Raw genomic sequence first — 17,676 nt, 5'->3', positions numbered from 1 at the left:
AAAAATGTATGTTATATATATGTACAATCATATTAAGTATATAATTATACTTTTTGTTCATATAGTAAGTAACGAGAAAAATGATACTACATTTAAATAATATTTTTGTTTATTCACACAAATAATGGTTTTAATGTTTAAAAATATATAAAGTAGGTACAACGGAATAACTACATAGTCACAGCGGCTGTACGTTGTAAACAGCACGTAAATAATTGCAATCCAGACTTGAACATCAACTACTCGTATGTATTAAATATAGATATAAAGAGAGCGAAGTACCTTAGTGTATTTAAGATTTGGTCCAACATTCTTTCATATCAGTTCAATCGGTTGCAATACGTCATATGGCAGCAATCATTACAAACTTTATATTAAGTTCAACTACATACTGGAGATTTTCTTTCGTCTATATAAAGACTTCTTCACATTCACTATTAAAAATCACATAATGAAATTTTTCTAAATATATTATGAACACCATAGACAGTTTACATATTAAAGTTCTCAAACGCCTTCTCATTCTAATTATACATCATTCATCAAACGAAATGTTGGAATTTGAATTGGACAACAAAAGGGAACTGTTACTCGTACTTCTTAGTATACGAAATAGTAGGAAGTTATTCGAAGACGCTTTTTAACTACAAGTGGAATGTATAAGGCTTTTATAAAAGTTCAAAGACGAACTTGACATAAGATCATCATAAATAGTAATAGTTATCAGTATAAAATATCAGAAACGTGTATCAACAAGCAGTATGTCAAATTAATTCATGAAAAAAGTATGCATGAGAATATATTGTACTAATACTATATTAATATTAAATTATTTTATATAATAATTCATTTAGGTACCATACTTTTGTTATAAATGGATCTGTTATATCGATAATTATTACTGAATAATAAGAATAATACAAATATATATTATATATTTCAATTCTTTCTACTGTTTTTTTTTTTCTTCTTTTTTTCTTAATAAAACATTATTTTGTAATAAACATTTGCTGGTTGTCACTAAAGTTTTTGTCCAATGTTGTGTATATCTTTGTTATCGTTATCGACATACATACATATGAACACAGAAACATCGAAATGTATCGAACTAATATTTATTTATCAACTAGCAATATGTATTGTTGTTGGTGTATCATAAAAGTAAATAAATAAATATTATCAACTATGTCATATAAGTAACAATATTTTTACTATGAAATTTAGTTACATAAATATTTATCCTTAATTTTGCTATCAAGTCTTAGAAAGAATTGCCTAGTCTTATTTCCGTTAGAACTTTTGTTCCGCATGCCACACACTAAAACTAGAGATCCTAATATAGAATTTAACAGTCACTTTTATCAATATTTAAATCGTTCCTAATGGAAAATTACTCGTAAAAATAATTTTTAAAATCGCCTTGCAATATAGTTTCTGGAAAGGTAATTTTTATTAATCAAATTTAGAATAATCACATCGAACCCCAAAAATGTTCAGTTTGAATATCAGTACGAAGACCTAATACAAAAAAAAACCCTTTATATATACATACAGAATTTATCTTAAAATTACTAAATTAGTATTAATGTAAACCGATTAAATATTTTTAGAATTACCGCCACAGCGTTAAATAAAATATAGTATTTTTATTAGTATATACAAAATGTATAAATAGTTTTAGAGCATCATAGAGTAGATTGCACATTCTTTTATATACAAATCACATCACACAGGGATGATCCAACCTTTTATTATTTAAGCTCATTATCAAATAAAAATTAGTCAAAATGTGTTTGGTATCATCCCTATCAAGCATATTCAGACTAGAGCACTGTTCAGTTTTATAAATAGAGGCAAGAATTTCGAAGCACACGTTAATAGTATTTATTTGTAAAGTCAGTAATAGTTTATTAGATAAATGCATAGAATGCTGCCTAATAAAGCTCAACAATAAATTAGTAGGATTCCTATCCAGAGTATTTTTAAAGCGCCCATTTTACCACACAATAAATAGTATGCCGCCATTCCCATCATTCAATCATCATGTAAATTGTATCGATTCAGAATATAAATAGTTAAAAATCACAGATTCTACTTTTTTATAATATTAATTCATCTAGTCGTCCTTTTTAGAAACGACGAGATAAACGTTCATATTATCTTTACCCTTGACGTAGACACTACCACGCGGTTCGAATTCGTATTTGGCGGATAAAACTGGTATACAAGCTTCGCCTACTTGAATTCGCTTGGCTATACCAGTGGAATCCATTCTAGAAGCTATATTCACAGCGTCACCCCATATATCGTAATACAGTTTAGTGGTTCCTATCACACCGGCAGTGACGTCACCATAATTATAACCAATTCGCAGTATGAAATCGAATTCAAGTAGGTCCTGATTAAAATTATCGACTACCTTCTGCATTTCTAAAGCAAAGTCCATTAACTGATAGAGGTGGTCGTAGGTACCGCGCGAGGAGTGCCTTAAGTCAGGGTTAAGACCACTAGCTGCCATAAAGGTACTGCCTATAGTTTTAATTTTCTCAACGTGCTGGAATTCCGGTCTTTCGAGTAATTCATCAAAATCGGCTATCAGCTCATTGAGAACCCTTAAGTACTCTTTACCTTTTAAATAAGACTCATCGTACATCTCGTTAAAGTTCACTATACTCGCGAATATTATGCCGACGTCCTTGTGATTCTCTGAATATTTAGCTGTATTCTTGAGTTGATCGGCAACGTGCCGAGGTATTATATTATGCAACAACCAATCGGCTTGGTTCCTCATATTTTGTACTCTTTGTTTGTCTCGATTCGCTACCACATTACTGTAAAAGCTTAGTCTATAACTAATTTCGAACTCCCTGTTAAGAAACCACACTAATATTAGTAAAAGCGCGACGTCTAGATACAGTTCTGTCAAATGCATCTCATGATTTTTAGTATCGGAACGAAACGTGCCGTTATTATCAATCAAATTCTCATAGGTAACATTTATCATATTAAATATGGATATATTTTGAGCAATAGCTTGGGAGTTTAAGCTAATATTACGGTCTAACAATTGAGTATTGGCTTCGTGGCAACCGAGTACAGCAAAGAAGAGAAAAAGACCGGCATAGAGTGTGACCAGTGTATTTTTCACCAGCCAGTTCATTTGTGTAAAATTACTAAAGTGAACTATACAAACGTACAGAAGATACACATAAAACGATTGATCCCCTCTTAAGATAGTCATTGTAGTATTTTGGCAAGAAAAGTTTAATAATATCGCTAATATTGGCAGACTTATCATCAAACTACCGCACAAGTGCCAGGGATACCAATTCGAAAGTTTTCTAAATATCTTTACCGATCTCCTCATGACGTTCGTAACATTTTGAGGATTGTGTTTAGTTTTCCATTTCAAATAGTGTCTGTAAATGCAAAACGCCATAGCGATAGCCTCTATGATGAGAAACAGAACAAACCATCCAATCGTAAAACGCCATTGTTTATACAATATTAATATCGATGTGGATACAGCTAAGAAAATTATAGCGGACACCATAATATCCAGGGCGGTGTTGAATCGAGAAGTGGTTAATGTTGGGGGGAAGTCTTCACAGTCATCACTTCTGTGCGCTTTGTCCCGATAATGTCGTTCCATTTCTGGCAATTTGAAGAATAAAGTCATTCTGTTTAAGGGCGGTTGTACGAAATAGTTTATTCCCGATCTGGCATTATCTTGGACACATCTGATTAGCTGGAGATCGGACTGCTTTCTTAGTTTTTGTAGTGACCGAACTTGCTCGTCATTCAACGGTGCAGGAAGCCTTGTTCTAGATGTAGGTTCGTTTACAGAAGATTGACTCGAGGTGTAATATCCAGAAACTCGATGTTGCATCATATCCGCTTGAGACGTGGCCAACGAGGCATGATTTAGAGCAAATATCTGTAAAGAAACGAAACAAACACGTAACTAAAGGATGACTAATTTCACGCTTTATGTTTACGTATCTAAATATAAAACGGTACAAGTTCATGATAAAAGTAAACGTTTACAATTCGAGATTGTTGATTTATCTCGTTTAAAATAAGACTGTATTCAAGAGCAAACTATAAAATAAGACCTTAACACAATTCTATTAAAATACTAAACTGTTTTATCTATTGTGTCAATATCTTACCATCTATATACCAAAACGTGAAGCAAAAACTTTGTACCCATTTTTACGAAAATTGCGCGGACATGCGAGTATGAAATTTCGCACACTTATAGTTTACATAGAGTGCAGAATGCTAATTTTTTTTTTGCATAAAAAATACAATAAATCTATAAAGAAAACATTACACACACTACCATGTATTTGACACACACACACCATATATATTCTTTTGTTTAATGTTCAAACTTATAATTTACATTAATTATGGTCGAATTTCAACCACTCGGCGACCGACAAGTATACATAGAAAACATAGAAACGCAAAAAAAGAAAAATTTAAGTTTTTATATTGTTTAAATCGTTTATCGGTCACTCTTTTAAAGGTCATCTTTAAGGTTTCGAAGTATAACAAAAACACTTCCTCATTCGTCGATATTACAAATATTTACCTGCTGTTGAATACTAGATCTTCTGCTAGTACTTCTAATACCGGAGTCTTTGCGACTGTTGACTGATGGACATAGGCTGATGACGTCATCGTGATGACGTGGCGCTTGAGGTAGAGGTAAGTTTAGTTTACGAGTCTTCGGCCGAACTAATTCACCTTGCGTTGCTAGTGTCGAACTACGGGCTCGACTTATTGGTACCTATAAAACGTAGTCAGGATATATTCTGTTTACTGTCGAAAAAAAAACCCTTTTGATCAACATGTAATCAAATAAGAACATCATCTATACAGCCGGTGCCAATAAGTTTTTTTTTTTATATCACTAGGTCGGCAAACAAGCGTACGGCTCACCTGATGGTAAGAGATTACCGTAGCTTATAGACACCTGCAACACCAGAAGCATCGCAAGCGCGTTGCCGACCCAATCCCCAATCGCCCCCAGGAGCTCTGGTCACCTTACTCACCAACAGGAACACAATACTGCTTGAAAACAGTATTAGCTGTGACCTTCTGTAAGGTCGACTACCCCAGTCGGGCTGCTCCAGATTTTGAGCAGGAAATTCCTGCTGTGCCCCACCTCAGTTAATTCATATAAGTACGCGATATTATCGATAACTTAAAACTACTCGTCAGATTTCGTTCAAATTTAAATAGAATCACATGACAAGCACCAGTTTTCAAATGAAAAAAAAATCATCAAAATCGGTTCCAACTAAAAAAGTAATGAGTTTCCTCATCGCATACTTCAACTCATTACTTTTTACTGGGTATAAGACTTAATTACGGCAGAATGCTGTGTGGTTACGGCAGTAAAGAATATAGCCACCCCCTCTCTTCCCGTGGGTGTCGTAAGATGCGACTAAGGGATAAAAAAGTTCCACTACCATCTCGGAACATAAAAGCCAACCGATGGCGGAATAACCATCCAACTACTGGTTTTGAAATACACAGGCCGAAGACGGGCAGTAGCGTCTTTGGTGCGACAAAGCCAGTCCTGCGGTCACCAACCCGCCTGCCCAGCGAGGTGACTATGGGCAAAACACATGAGTTCACACCATAATGTTTAGCGCGAACTTGTGGAGGCCTATGTCCAGCAGTGGACTGCGATAGGCTGAAGCGATAACACATAAAAAAATACAGTCGAATTGAGAAGTTCTTTTTTTGAAGACGTTTAAAAAAAGATAATACATATATACTAATGATTTCTATGAATACCAAACATTCTGCATAGCTACGAAGATACATAGTGTATATAGTATAATACCATACAACCAGTCTACTCGCGTTTAGAAAATATTGCACGTACCTGGACGAAATAAATCTTAGAGAATTGAAATGACGTATTCAAATTGACCATTTGAAGTAAGCCGAGAAGAAGTGTCAATACACAGGCAACCACTAATTTTCTTAACGCGAATAGACTATAGTGAGATCGATTTACTAACCTCTAAATTAGTTCTTCCATATTGAGATCTATAGCTGCTACTTCTAGCAAAGGGTGACATATTACTTCTAGACTGACTCAAATATGATCGAATATCTATAATTTCTTTTTCAAATGACACCATATCGTTATTATGGGGGATATTTAGCTTACTGTTACTCTGCATCGGTTTACACTTTTCTTGAGATTCTATCACTATGGGTACTTGTTGATAACCATTATTTAATTGCGTGTCGTCTCCTCGCTCCATAAGCTGAATGGTTTTGTCGCTATACTCTCGCTTTTTAATTTCGTGCAATGGAGTGTCCGAGTGCTTTCTTAAAAACCTTGGCACTTTCCAATTTCTCAATTTGTTTGTGTATTTACCGCAGCTCCCTGGAATAAAAGATTATTTTACTTTTATCGTTTAGCTCGTAAATATTACTTTTTATATCTTGGATCCATGTTACTGAATGTTTTAACACATTTTATCTTTTAGTTTATACATAAATGCTTCATAATAACTAACACGGATTAGATCAGATTAGTATAAACAAAATAATTATATTTTATATCTTTAGGTCACGTGTAGTTCACGAAATTACCGCTGTTCGCACCAAACGGGTCGTTATTCTTTATAGTGTCTCGTATTTTTACTACTATTATAATGTAAGCGTGCATTATAATAGCAACCGCTCTGTTCTAGTTGTGCGAGTATTCGCCTAAAACACCGATGGTTTGCGGGTTCGATTCCCGCTCGGGATATTTCGCTGGCCCCGGGCAATAAAGCGGTCTACGCCGGTTACACCCTTTTTAATGTTATTTAATTTTTGGCTTCTCTGAGTATCAATCTATCACTCTTATTTTTTTCAGTTTTTTTTATTAATATTTCGTTAGAATAAATGACAATAACCGTTTTATTGCATGGATAATTCTCTTACGACTAAGCTATGTATTATTGCATTACTCTAAGAAAAATAACACGAAAAACCGGTGAACATCTTTACAGTAATTGTTAATGATCTTGCAATTAAAATAGTATCATCTATGAATTGTATTATACATTTTTTTTAATTATTTCATTAAAAAATTATACGATTTGTTTTTGAAAAATTATTTTTAAAAGCTTAAATTGGTAAAAAAAATAGCTTTCATTTGATTGAAATTAGCTTCTTTTATTTCTCCTGTAAAATTTGATTTTTGATATTACCGCTTTATTGCCCGGGGACAGCGATTTGTATAAGTACAAATATTTCTTTCCAGTTTGGGTGTCTGACCTTATGAGTCTCCCCACCGTCTCTCGGAGAGCACGTTAAACCGTCGGTCCCGTTTGTTATCATAAATACCTGATAACAATCGTTAGTCATGTCATAGTAAGGAACGTATCCGCCAACCCGTAGTGGAGCAGCGTCGTGAATTAAGCTAGAATCCTTCTCCTACATGGGTAAAGAGGCCTATGCCCAACACAAACAAAATCTTGTTTTTTTTAATATCTATATATTAATACTACGAAAATTGTGCGGACAGAGTATGAAATTTCTCATATTTAGATTTTATATAGAGAAGGAGTGCAGAATGCTATTTTTTTTTTTTAAATTATGCATAAAAAATACATTAAATCAATAAAAAAAACATTACACACACTAACATCTATTTGTCATACACACGCATATTATATACTCTTTTGTTTATTATTATAAATGTTATAGTCTTTGACAACAGAACCTTAATAACGTTCAAGCTAATAATTTAAATTAATTTCGATAACCTACTCATTGTTTATCTAAAACCTACTAGACATAAAACGTGAGTGGACACAGACTTTTGCATGAACGAACTACTTATTGAACGATCACTTAGCGTATGAGTATTACTGGAACTGTAAACTATGAAATTATTCTGACATGCTGCTAATAGAACGTGAGAGTGGAATCTTGTGTAAGCAAAAATAAATTGTATTTCTATTGATTTAAATGTCATAATACTTCGCTACGTTTTTGAATCGGCGATATTTTTTGTTGTTGATTGTATGTGGTGATTAACAAACCAATTTTGGACGCATAACATTGTATCGTATCTTAAACAATCAGATTTTTAATACAAAATTGAATTTGATTCTATGAAACGAATGGCCAATTTTTAATGATGTTTTTGTGTTATTCCTGCGGAGAAGTCAATGTCGCGTACATCATTATATTAGTATGCAGGAAGCTATTATATTTTGTATAGTATATAAATAAATATTATATCACTTCTTGTTCCTTTTTCACTCACTGCATCTATAGTCCGATCGGATACAGTTTATTGGCTTTCAATCTTAAACACTTGTATCATCATTTTTTTTTAACTGTCTGGCACATTACTTTCGTTACATAAAATGACGATTACGAGGGTTACCGAAACGCTGTTTTATTATGTACGCCTTACATAAGCATCGTAATTATATCTACCGGTTTTCATTCACAAAAAATAATAAGACTAATTTCATATTATTTTTATACGACAAGGGCAAATAAGCGTACTGAGGCCCACCTGATATTAAGCGGTTACCGTAGCTGTAGACACCTGTAATGTCAGAAGCATCGCAAGCACGTTACCTACTGTACCCCTAACCCTCCCCAGGAACTCTGACTCTATTACTAACCACAGGACTACAAGACTACTTGACAACAGTATTATTTAGCTTTGATCTAAATCAATTTTTGCTGCGTAAAAAGGTACTTTTCGTAGTAGCAAAACTTTTGTTTACATAAAGGTTTTGAACGGGATATTTGCTGATGTGCCTACCTCAAAATGTATTTTTACTGAGGGAGGTCACAGCAGGAAATTTTCTGCTCAAAATATGGAGCAGCCCGACTGGGCTTGTACCTCGACCTTACAGAAGACCACAGCTAAATAATACTGTTTTCAAGCAGTATTGTGATCCTGTTGGTAAGTAAGGTGGCCAAAGCTCTCAAGGGTCGGCAACGCGCTTGCGATGCTTCTGGTGTTGCAGACGTCTATAGCTACGGTAATCGCTTACCTTCAGATGAGCCGTACGCTTGTTTGCCGACCTAGTTATATAAAAAAAATTACACGTATTATATACCCGAGACCAGTGGCTACTGAACAAATTTAGACTTTAAACTACCCACTAGGACAGTTTATATTAAATAAAAATACGAGTACATTTACCGCAATTCCAAGCCAATTACTGAACAGCTCAGGGTTATCATTTAACAATAATTAATATTTAATTGAAATAATTAAATTCCGGTTTTTTATTTTTTTTATTTAGTATATCCATTAAATGGAAACGTAAAATGACAATTTAAGTGCTGTTAAAATTTAAACCAGAATCCATTTACTCGATATTATGTAAAAACATCCAAAGCCTAAATCTTATGGAATAAAAAAGAACTTTATCTTGTGTAAAACATTTGACAATCTATTTAAGCATCTCAAAGGGGGTTATTAAATAAACATCTTATATACGCCTCCGGAACGGCTGGAACGATTTTTATGAAATTTCAGTCTGAGAATCAGCTAACATCTATTCTTTATACCCCTAAGTCATAAAGGGGGGGATTAAGGGGGTTAATAACATACATGGCAAAACAACGTTTGCGGGGTCAGCTAGTCTTATATATAAAATTCTCGTGTCACAAGATTAGTTACAATACTCCTCCGAAATAGCTGGACCGATTTTTATGAAATTTTGTATGCATATCGGGTAGGTCTGAGAATCGGCCAACATATATTTTTTCATACCCCTAAATGATAAGGGGGAGGGGGTAATAACATATATATTCAAAAAACAGCGTCTGCAGGGTCAGCTAGTATACATATATATATAATATAAATATGTGTGTGTATTTAATAACCCCCTTTAAAATGCTCACCGTAATTATTTAGCTTATCAAAACCAAATACTAATTTAATGTACGTTCCTATATCAGTAGGAAAATTTTAATGTGAGGATATCGTAGAGTATTTTTAAGATTATAATGTACTAGCTGGTGGTACGCGCGACTTTGTCTGCGCAGGATTGGTGAGTACTTCGAGTAGCTTATTATCTTCTCAATATCTATTTTTACACCAAAAATTGGTTTTGCAATATAAAAATCAATTTGTTACTACCAAATGTGCATTAGAAATATACCTGCTATCAATTTTTATTGTATTTATGGTTCACTGTTTTGGCGATAATAGCTTACTCATAAAAGATAGACTATATATGCTGTCGCGGACATTTTTGTAGGACTGCATAAGATAAACATTTCTCTACATTATATACGTGTAAACTCTACAGTTCTTGCAGCGTACGCCAGAATAGCACGCAGATGGCAGATTTTTTTCCGACTTACTTGACAATTATCGTTATATTTTGGACAATTCACACACCATATTAAAAAATTATAGCATATGTGTTATTCTAATGTATAAGCTATATTATTGTAAGCTTTCATTAAAATCCTTTCGGTAGTTTTTGCGTGGAAGAGGAACAAACATCCATACATTCATACATCTATACATCCATACATACATCTATACATCCATACATACAAACTTTCGCGTTTATAATGTTAGTAGGATATCAAGACAAGATATTTTCAAAATTACACAACTAATTATTTTTTGCACTAAATGTTTAAATGTTCATAAATTATTTCGAATGTTAACCGACAAGATGCTTAATCAAAATAGTCGTGTGTTAAAATCATTCTTTTGTGTTGGCATACCATAACTTTTTTTGCGAAATTATCATAGGCGTTCATAAAAAGGGGACCGGATGGACCGTGCCCACCCCAGTTTGGTCTAATGCCCATGCCAGAATGTTAGGTTAATGATTTTTTTTTTTTGTAGTAGTAGTAGTAGTAGTAAAGGAGGCCCTTCCCAAAATAGCTTTCAGATACGCCTATACGATTACTCTGATAAATATAACGAGATTATAGATTAAAACTTGGACACTTTTACTTTATTTTAATAAGGAAGCTGTACGGTTAAGATTGCGTTATACCGCGTCCGCAAAAAATAGAAAAACCCCGGTAAAACCAAGTTATAAAAGTTTTGATAACACGCATGTATATTCTCTTTGACAACTGAGATTATAGATCAATATCTTATGTTGTTATTGAAAACGAGGTTTTGTAACATTTTAATTTTGAAAAAAAATTATAGACGATACTTTTTAACTAAACGAATCTTTCAGTTTCACTCGCGTTGAATTTCAGTAGGTACTGGTCGCTAGATGGTAACTATGAGTCACATGAGACTTAAAATGAAGTTTAGTCTTCTGAATAAGCGGACTTAAAGAAACAATTGGAAATATTAGGAATTCTAAACATTTTTGAATTGGCTAGATCGCCGACACGGTCAGTCCGAGACGCGGGTTCGATCCCCGCTGGAGCGGTCAATTTTTGATATGATATCAAAATTTTTTAAATTGGAAATATTTGTTATAAAAAAGACGTACTAATTGGTACATTGAGAATAACACATTATAAAAAACTCCTAAGCTATATTAAAATTATTATTTTGCTGTACTCCAATTTTTTTTTTTTTTTTTTTGAAAAATTATCTTAGTGAAATAAGGCCATATAAAGTATATATTGCAAAATATTGTATATTTTAAAACTATGATAGTGACACGATGCGCAGAGAGCATCACCTTCAAGCAATTAAGAGTCACTTATATCTTATCTGTGCGTTGTGCCTTGTTCTACTGATAGCTAAGTCTTTTAATAAATAAAATTGTGGCTTAGTTCACATTAGATACAATTAATATATGATCGCAAAAACCGGTAGCGTTATCCGGTGTTACATTTTACTCTTTGCTATTTTTGTCTTACGTTTCCTTTTCACGCAATCTCAGCGTTATTAAAATTGTTTAAATTAAGTTCAATATATATTTTTTTTAGATTTTAATAAACATATGATCTACAAAAGAATACTGACAATCTATAGGAAATATTATGAGTACTCGTGATGAAATTAATTATAACAAAAGGTCACAGGTCATCTACGTTTATGTTTTGCGTTAATTCTCATAGCGAAAACTAAGAACACTTGTAATAAATTAGTTATGATACGATTAGTGACGTCATAAGACTTTAATTATAAACTTACCTACGGACGTTGGACTCTTCGAAGAGTTGTCTGTTCCATCGGGAAAACGTTTTTGTTCGTCCATTTCAGCATCAGAATCCAGAATACTAGGGAGTGAACTAGCTTTGTTACGGAAATTAAAGGGACTTGGTGAAAGGAAATTATTAGGACTTTTAGCATCGCCCTTGTTTTCCTTTTCATCAGTTGATGATTCGCTAGTTTTTGCAGATATTGGCAGCGGTGAGTGGTTATAGGATAAAACGGATTGCGGCGAAATGGCGGGAGATATAATTAGGCGAAGGTTTACTGGGTTCGAGAAAGTTGGACAGTGATCATGATCGTATGGGGAGCTCATCTGCCGGCTTTCAATGAAGTAAGTTTTATGACCTGAACACATTTAAGGTTTATAAATAACACAAAGGTAAAAATAAAATCATGCTTAGCATTTCGCAGCAATTATATGCTTACCGAAAATTTCTTCACCCTCTTCTAGAACGTAGGAACCTCCAAGAAATTTACTAGTTTCTTCGGAAATATGTACGCGTCCCGGCTTTCCTGTTGACTCCATTTTATTAGCGAAAGTGACGTCATTGCTCCAGACGTCAAATTTGAATCGACGTGTCCCAACAATACCGCACAGAACCGTTCCCGTATGAACGCCGACTCTCATGTTCACACCCTCACCCTTTTCTCTATCAAATTCCTGAATTGCGTCTATCATACCTAAAAAAATTTCGTCTCTTAATTTATAATAAAACTTTTTTTAAAGTGGTAGTATATACCAGGTCAATATGAAAAAAGCTCGGTACTTTCCAGTTTTTTAATATGAGTATATTAATTAATAAATAAAAAACAAGACTAAAACACGTTATAAAAGCAGATACACATCTTAATCAATCGGACTTGACCTAATGTTACAAGTCGCGATGTGTCATTATGTTATATTAAATAACCGGTATCGATCAACAAAGATGCTTTAAAAAGCGCATATAGCTATGTGACCAGAAATTTAGGTCAAAGTGATTATATTACGGTGTTAAGTAAGACCAATATGCAGAATGAAAGATTTTAAGTCATTATTTTATTTAAAGACATTTTGTAATACGTACCTAGTCCCATTTCTACACAGCACGTTGCATGATCGGGTCTCGGCTCGGGACAGCCGGACACGCAGTAATAGCAGTCACCTAATGTGGAAATTTTTTCGCAACCATGAATCAAACATAATTCATCGAACTTTTCAAATAAATCGTTCAGTATATTTACTAATTCTTCGGCTCCTTTGTTACTCGACATCCTCGTAAAACCAACAATATCGGCAAATAAAATGCTTACATTATCCATTGAACTCATGTTAAAAGGTCTAAACAATGACTTGATGTCCGACGCGCCAGGGTTCGACGTTCGCGGATGTGAAGGATCGTGAGTTTTCAAGTTTGTTTCCGATTCTAAAACTTGTTCCTCCATCAACCAACTAGCGAGCTTCGGTGGCATAACAGAATGGATCATCTTCTCTTTCAGTTGTTTTTCCATTTCCAGCTGTCTCCTTACAAGTAGACTTTGACCTACTTTCATAAATGTACCGCGCATTCTTACAAACGTCATAAGATAAATATGTACTCCAATAATGTGCACACACAGCTGGAGCAAGATTCTCACAAACATACCAGGGAATTGGCATTCTTGTTCAGTCAGGTGCAAAACTATGTTCAAAATTTCAAATGCAGTTGAATATAAGAGACCAATTATGACACAGGCAAACAAGGGTAGAGGTGTTAAAGTGTATATAATCAATAAAATTTCAACACACATAGTAAAATGTCCTGATTGGCTAATATCAGCTGCATGGGAGTAATCACCATCTATTTGCGTGGTCAGTGTCACTAAAGACAGACTTAATGTACATAGTGCAAGTGCCATGATCAGAGACAGCTTGGATGTATACACTTTGTAAATGTTTGTAAAAGTAACAAATAGCATTATACATGTTATAAGAAGGACACCGGCAAATATAGAACACAGAAACGGCCATTTCACATTCACACCATTTAAGCCAAGGACGACAAAGTAGATAAACCACGATATAGAAAATATCAAAATATACAAAAGTGCAAATCTGAAAAAGGAAATAACAACACTATTATGATACATGGAAAATTGAAAAAAATACATAAACATTGTGTTTTGCAGCTATTTAACTTGAGAGCAAGCAAATAATGAAACAATCAAATAAATACAAAACAAATTAACAATAACACACCTAAATCGTAATCTTATCTGCTTGAATGAACTACTCCTGTATTGTCCCTCAAGTATTTCAGAGTCAAATCGGGGATTCCACCAAGTGCCAGGAGCAGCTCTCTCAAATGCAATCGGTATAGCAAAGCCGCAACAGTTGGTCGTAGAATTATTATGTGCCAAATATGCCTGCACATGGGGTGCCAGTCGGATCTGAGCATCTTCACACTCTGAGTAATCTCCATCATGTTTGGCATCGAAATGTTCAGACTCCTCATTACAAGTGACACACCCACTCTGAGCATTCATTGTTTGTATAGTAGTATGTTCATATTAAGTTCCATTTTTTATATCAGCACGTACAAGGCTTTCTCATTTTGCCTTTATTCTATAAGATAGAGATATTTCATAAAATACAGACTTGTCTTTTTATGATTATAGTTAGGAAAGTTATTTATAATTATTTAAAAATCTAAAATTAATATAGTAATGAGATCCTAAGGTCAAACATTTAAAACCAATAATTTATTTGAAAAGTAAAATGTAGAAACAACGTTAAGATAGCAAAAATGCATTTCTAAATATTTGAAAAAAAATACTCAATAAATTTATTTACAACATTTTTTTATAATATTTGAATAACAGATTTGTGTATAATATAAATAAGAGATTTTTTTACGAAAATGAAAAATGGCAATATTTTTTATGAACTGTCTACTAGGTACTATTTAGATCATCAAATCACAATTACTTTTAAGAAATAAAAAAATTAAACGGATCAAAGTTTTTTTTTTAAATCTATAAATTGAAAAATCCATTAGAATTGTTGTAGACTACACATTTTTAATATATTTTTCATGATTTCTTTATTGTATCATCTTGTATATTACACATGATCTCTGAACATATTTCTCTAAAATAATTACTATGCACTAGAAAATAATATTACTTACCATTTTCAGACCAAGGTTAAATATTTTTAGCTATATATTCTTAATACCAACACTATTCTATTTATATTAAATTACACTTTACAGACTGTAGGAGTTCACCTATGTTTTCCTAACATTTATTTGCATTCAACATCAATTTATGCTTTGAAATTGTTTATCACTCACAAAACGTATTTTATCTGCTACCTTTACAGATTTGACAGTAAAACTAAGTGCAGGAGAAACAGAGTTGCCAAATAAGGTTTACAAAAATTCCTTTCGTCATTCTTTAAAATATTTATTTTTAGTTTCGTAATTCATTATAATTTGTAATTTTGTATACGTTTTACAAGAGCACGTAATTTACTTATTAACAAAGTGAATCATAAAAGTTTTATTTTTTCAAACAAAAAATTAAACTTGTTGTCTTGATAAAATCGCTATTAGATTAGTGATTTAGTATGTCTAATTTAATCTTGCGCCCAAGGAGTCCATCATACAAATTACATGTGGTACTTTGGAAAATCCGCAAACGAATAGAAACATGTCTCATGCTACTTACATTTTTTTTTTAAATAAACTGTATAATACACAGCAAACTTTCGAATACCTATTTAAAATAACATTGACTATTCGTTATTTATTAGTCACATACTTTGTACCAAACTACTCTCTTTAATGAATGAATAAATAAAATTTAAAAAAAATAATGGGGATGTGTACTTTTTAGCTTAACACAACTTTGTAGAGGGTTACTCCTAAATATATAAAAAATAAAGTTTTTGTTACCTACACCACCCCAGCCTGCAAAATAATAATATTTATCATAAAAAAATACTAATCGATAGATTTTTAATGGCTCAATTCAACTACGTTGTCCTTTAAAATTGCTCACCTTAAGTTATTTAATTAAAAATCAATAAAGTCGTTGAAAAAAAATTATTTATCAATACTTTCAAACTCATATTTCCTTTGATGTATACAATATTTCAAATTGCTCAAACTGTTAAAAAACTGCTCAAGTTGCATTTATAATTTTGAATAAATTTAAGATTTATATAATAGATAGGTGAGCGTTGCGCATGCGGCGGCGCACAGATAGTGACGCGAAGCAAAATCGATCGATTTTCAATAGCTTAAATCAACTACGTTGTCCTTTAAAATTGCTCACCTTCAATTATTTAATTAAAAATCAATAAACTCGTCGAAACTATTAGTAGTTAAATTGAGCTATTGAAAATCGATCGATTAGTATTTTTTTTTTTTATTAGAAATATATTATTCTGCAGGCTAGAGTGGGGTAGGTGTTTTTGTTCGTCAAATTTATGAAAATTTGCCATTTCGCGTACAGTCAATCGGGGTAACTTTAACAGATCATTACTATATTTTTTTAGCTAACTCTGAAAATATGATAAACAAGAGTTAATTTAATATGTGCTGTCAGGTTGGTTTTCATACCCTGAAGTTATTTAACAGCGTCTTCGGTGCATCTTCGGTGCGACAAAGCCAGCCTTGCGGTCACCAACCCACCTGCTCAGCGTGGTGACTATGGGCTACACACATGAGTTCACGCCATTTTTGGCGCGAACTTGTGGAGGCCTATGTTCAGCAGTGGATTGCAATAGGCTGAAGTGGTGAGTGATTATATATAGACTACGTAAAAAATAAAAAATAATTTTGCGATTTGACTGTAAAAGTTAGCCTTGTCAATCAAAGTTACCCCGAGTGACCGTACTTTAGTTCTTTATTCGTTAATTAAAGCTATTACTTACAATATACCTTATTCTTATAAATAACTACTGACTTGCCCCGGCTTCGCACAGGTGCAAAAACTATCAGTGTCCCTCTACTATATTATGCATATATTGTACATATAAACCTTCCTACGGAATTACTCTATTTACTAAAGAAAACCGCACCAAAATCCGTGGCGTAGTTTTAAAGATCTAAGCATACGGATACAGATAGCGGATAAAAACATCATAATCCTAAATTTTGTATCATATTTATATATACTGAAGTTGATAAAAGACAATTGCCAACAACATAAAAATTAAGATGTAGTTATCAACCCTTGTTTTACATTTCTAACATAACGAAAGTAATATATGCATACACATAGCTATATTTATACCACTATCCGACATGGACTGTCTGAGCTAGATTAAAAAATGGATTGGATAATATACCCACGGTCAGATTTTTGGAAATCAGCAATATTTTTTAACATGATTAAAATTTAAAATATTTCTTGTCGTGATGATATAAAAATACCAAAATTTGCGAAAAAGTTTTGGATCTGGCAATAATAAATTAGGTACCAAATTAATATTACAGTACCTACAAAAATCAAAATTAAAATTAATTCAATGTTTTTTTTTTAGTGATGTTAACATA

At 33.0% G+C, this 17,676-nt stretch overlaps 1 protein-coding gene across 1 annotated transcript; it reads right to left on the bottom strand.

The window, feature by feature from the left end:
• Positions 1-91: 91 nt before the first annotated feature.
• Positions 92-14,656, bottom strand: LOC123670230 (adenylate cyclase type 9). Its single transcript, XM_045603739.1, has 7 exons — positions 14,370-14,656; positions 13,219-14,225; positions 12,578-12,832; positions 12,131-12,496; positions 6,045-6,418; positions 4,601-4,798; positions 92-3,937 (listed from the first exon to the last, which is right to left on the bottom strand). Exons 1-7 carry the CDS (start codon positions 14,654-14,656, stop codon positions 2,117-2,119), a joined length of 4,308 nt encoding a protein of 1,435 aa, XP_045459695.1. The 3' UTR covers positions 92-2,116.
• Between the last annotated feature and the right edge of the window lie 3,020 nt (positions 14,657-17,676).

Source organism: Melitaea cinxia, chromosome 4, assembly GCF_905220565.1.
Source record: "Melitaea cinxia chromosome 4, ilMelCinx1.1, whole genome shotgun sequence".
Classification (NCBI taxonomy): Eukaryota; Metazoa; Arthropoda; class Insecta; order Lepidoptera; family Nymphalidae; genus Melitaea; species Melitaea cinxia.
Note: the sequence above shows the minus strand (reverse complement) of the source record. Positions and strands in the feature narration are given on the sequence as shown.

Coding starts and splice junctions, on each gene's coding strand:
- LOC123670230 (XM_045603739.1), bottom strand. CDS start 14,656: ATGAATGCTCAGAGTGGGTGTGTCACTTGTAATGAGGAGTCTGAACAT. Junction 12,833..13,218: donor CTGTGTAGAAATGGGACTAG/GTACGTATTACA, acceptor AAATTTTTTTAG/GTATGATAGACGCAATTCAG. Junction 3,938..4,600: donor GATCTAGTATTCAACAGCAG/GTAAATATTTGT, acceptor GTTTCTTTACAG/ATATTTGCTCTAAATCATGC.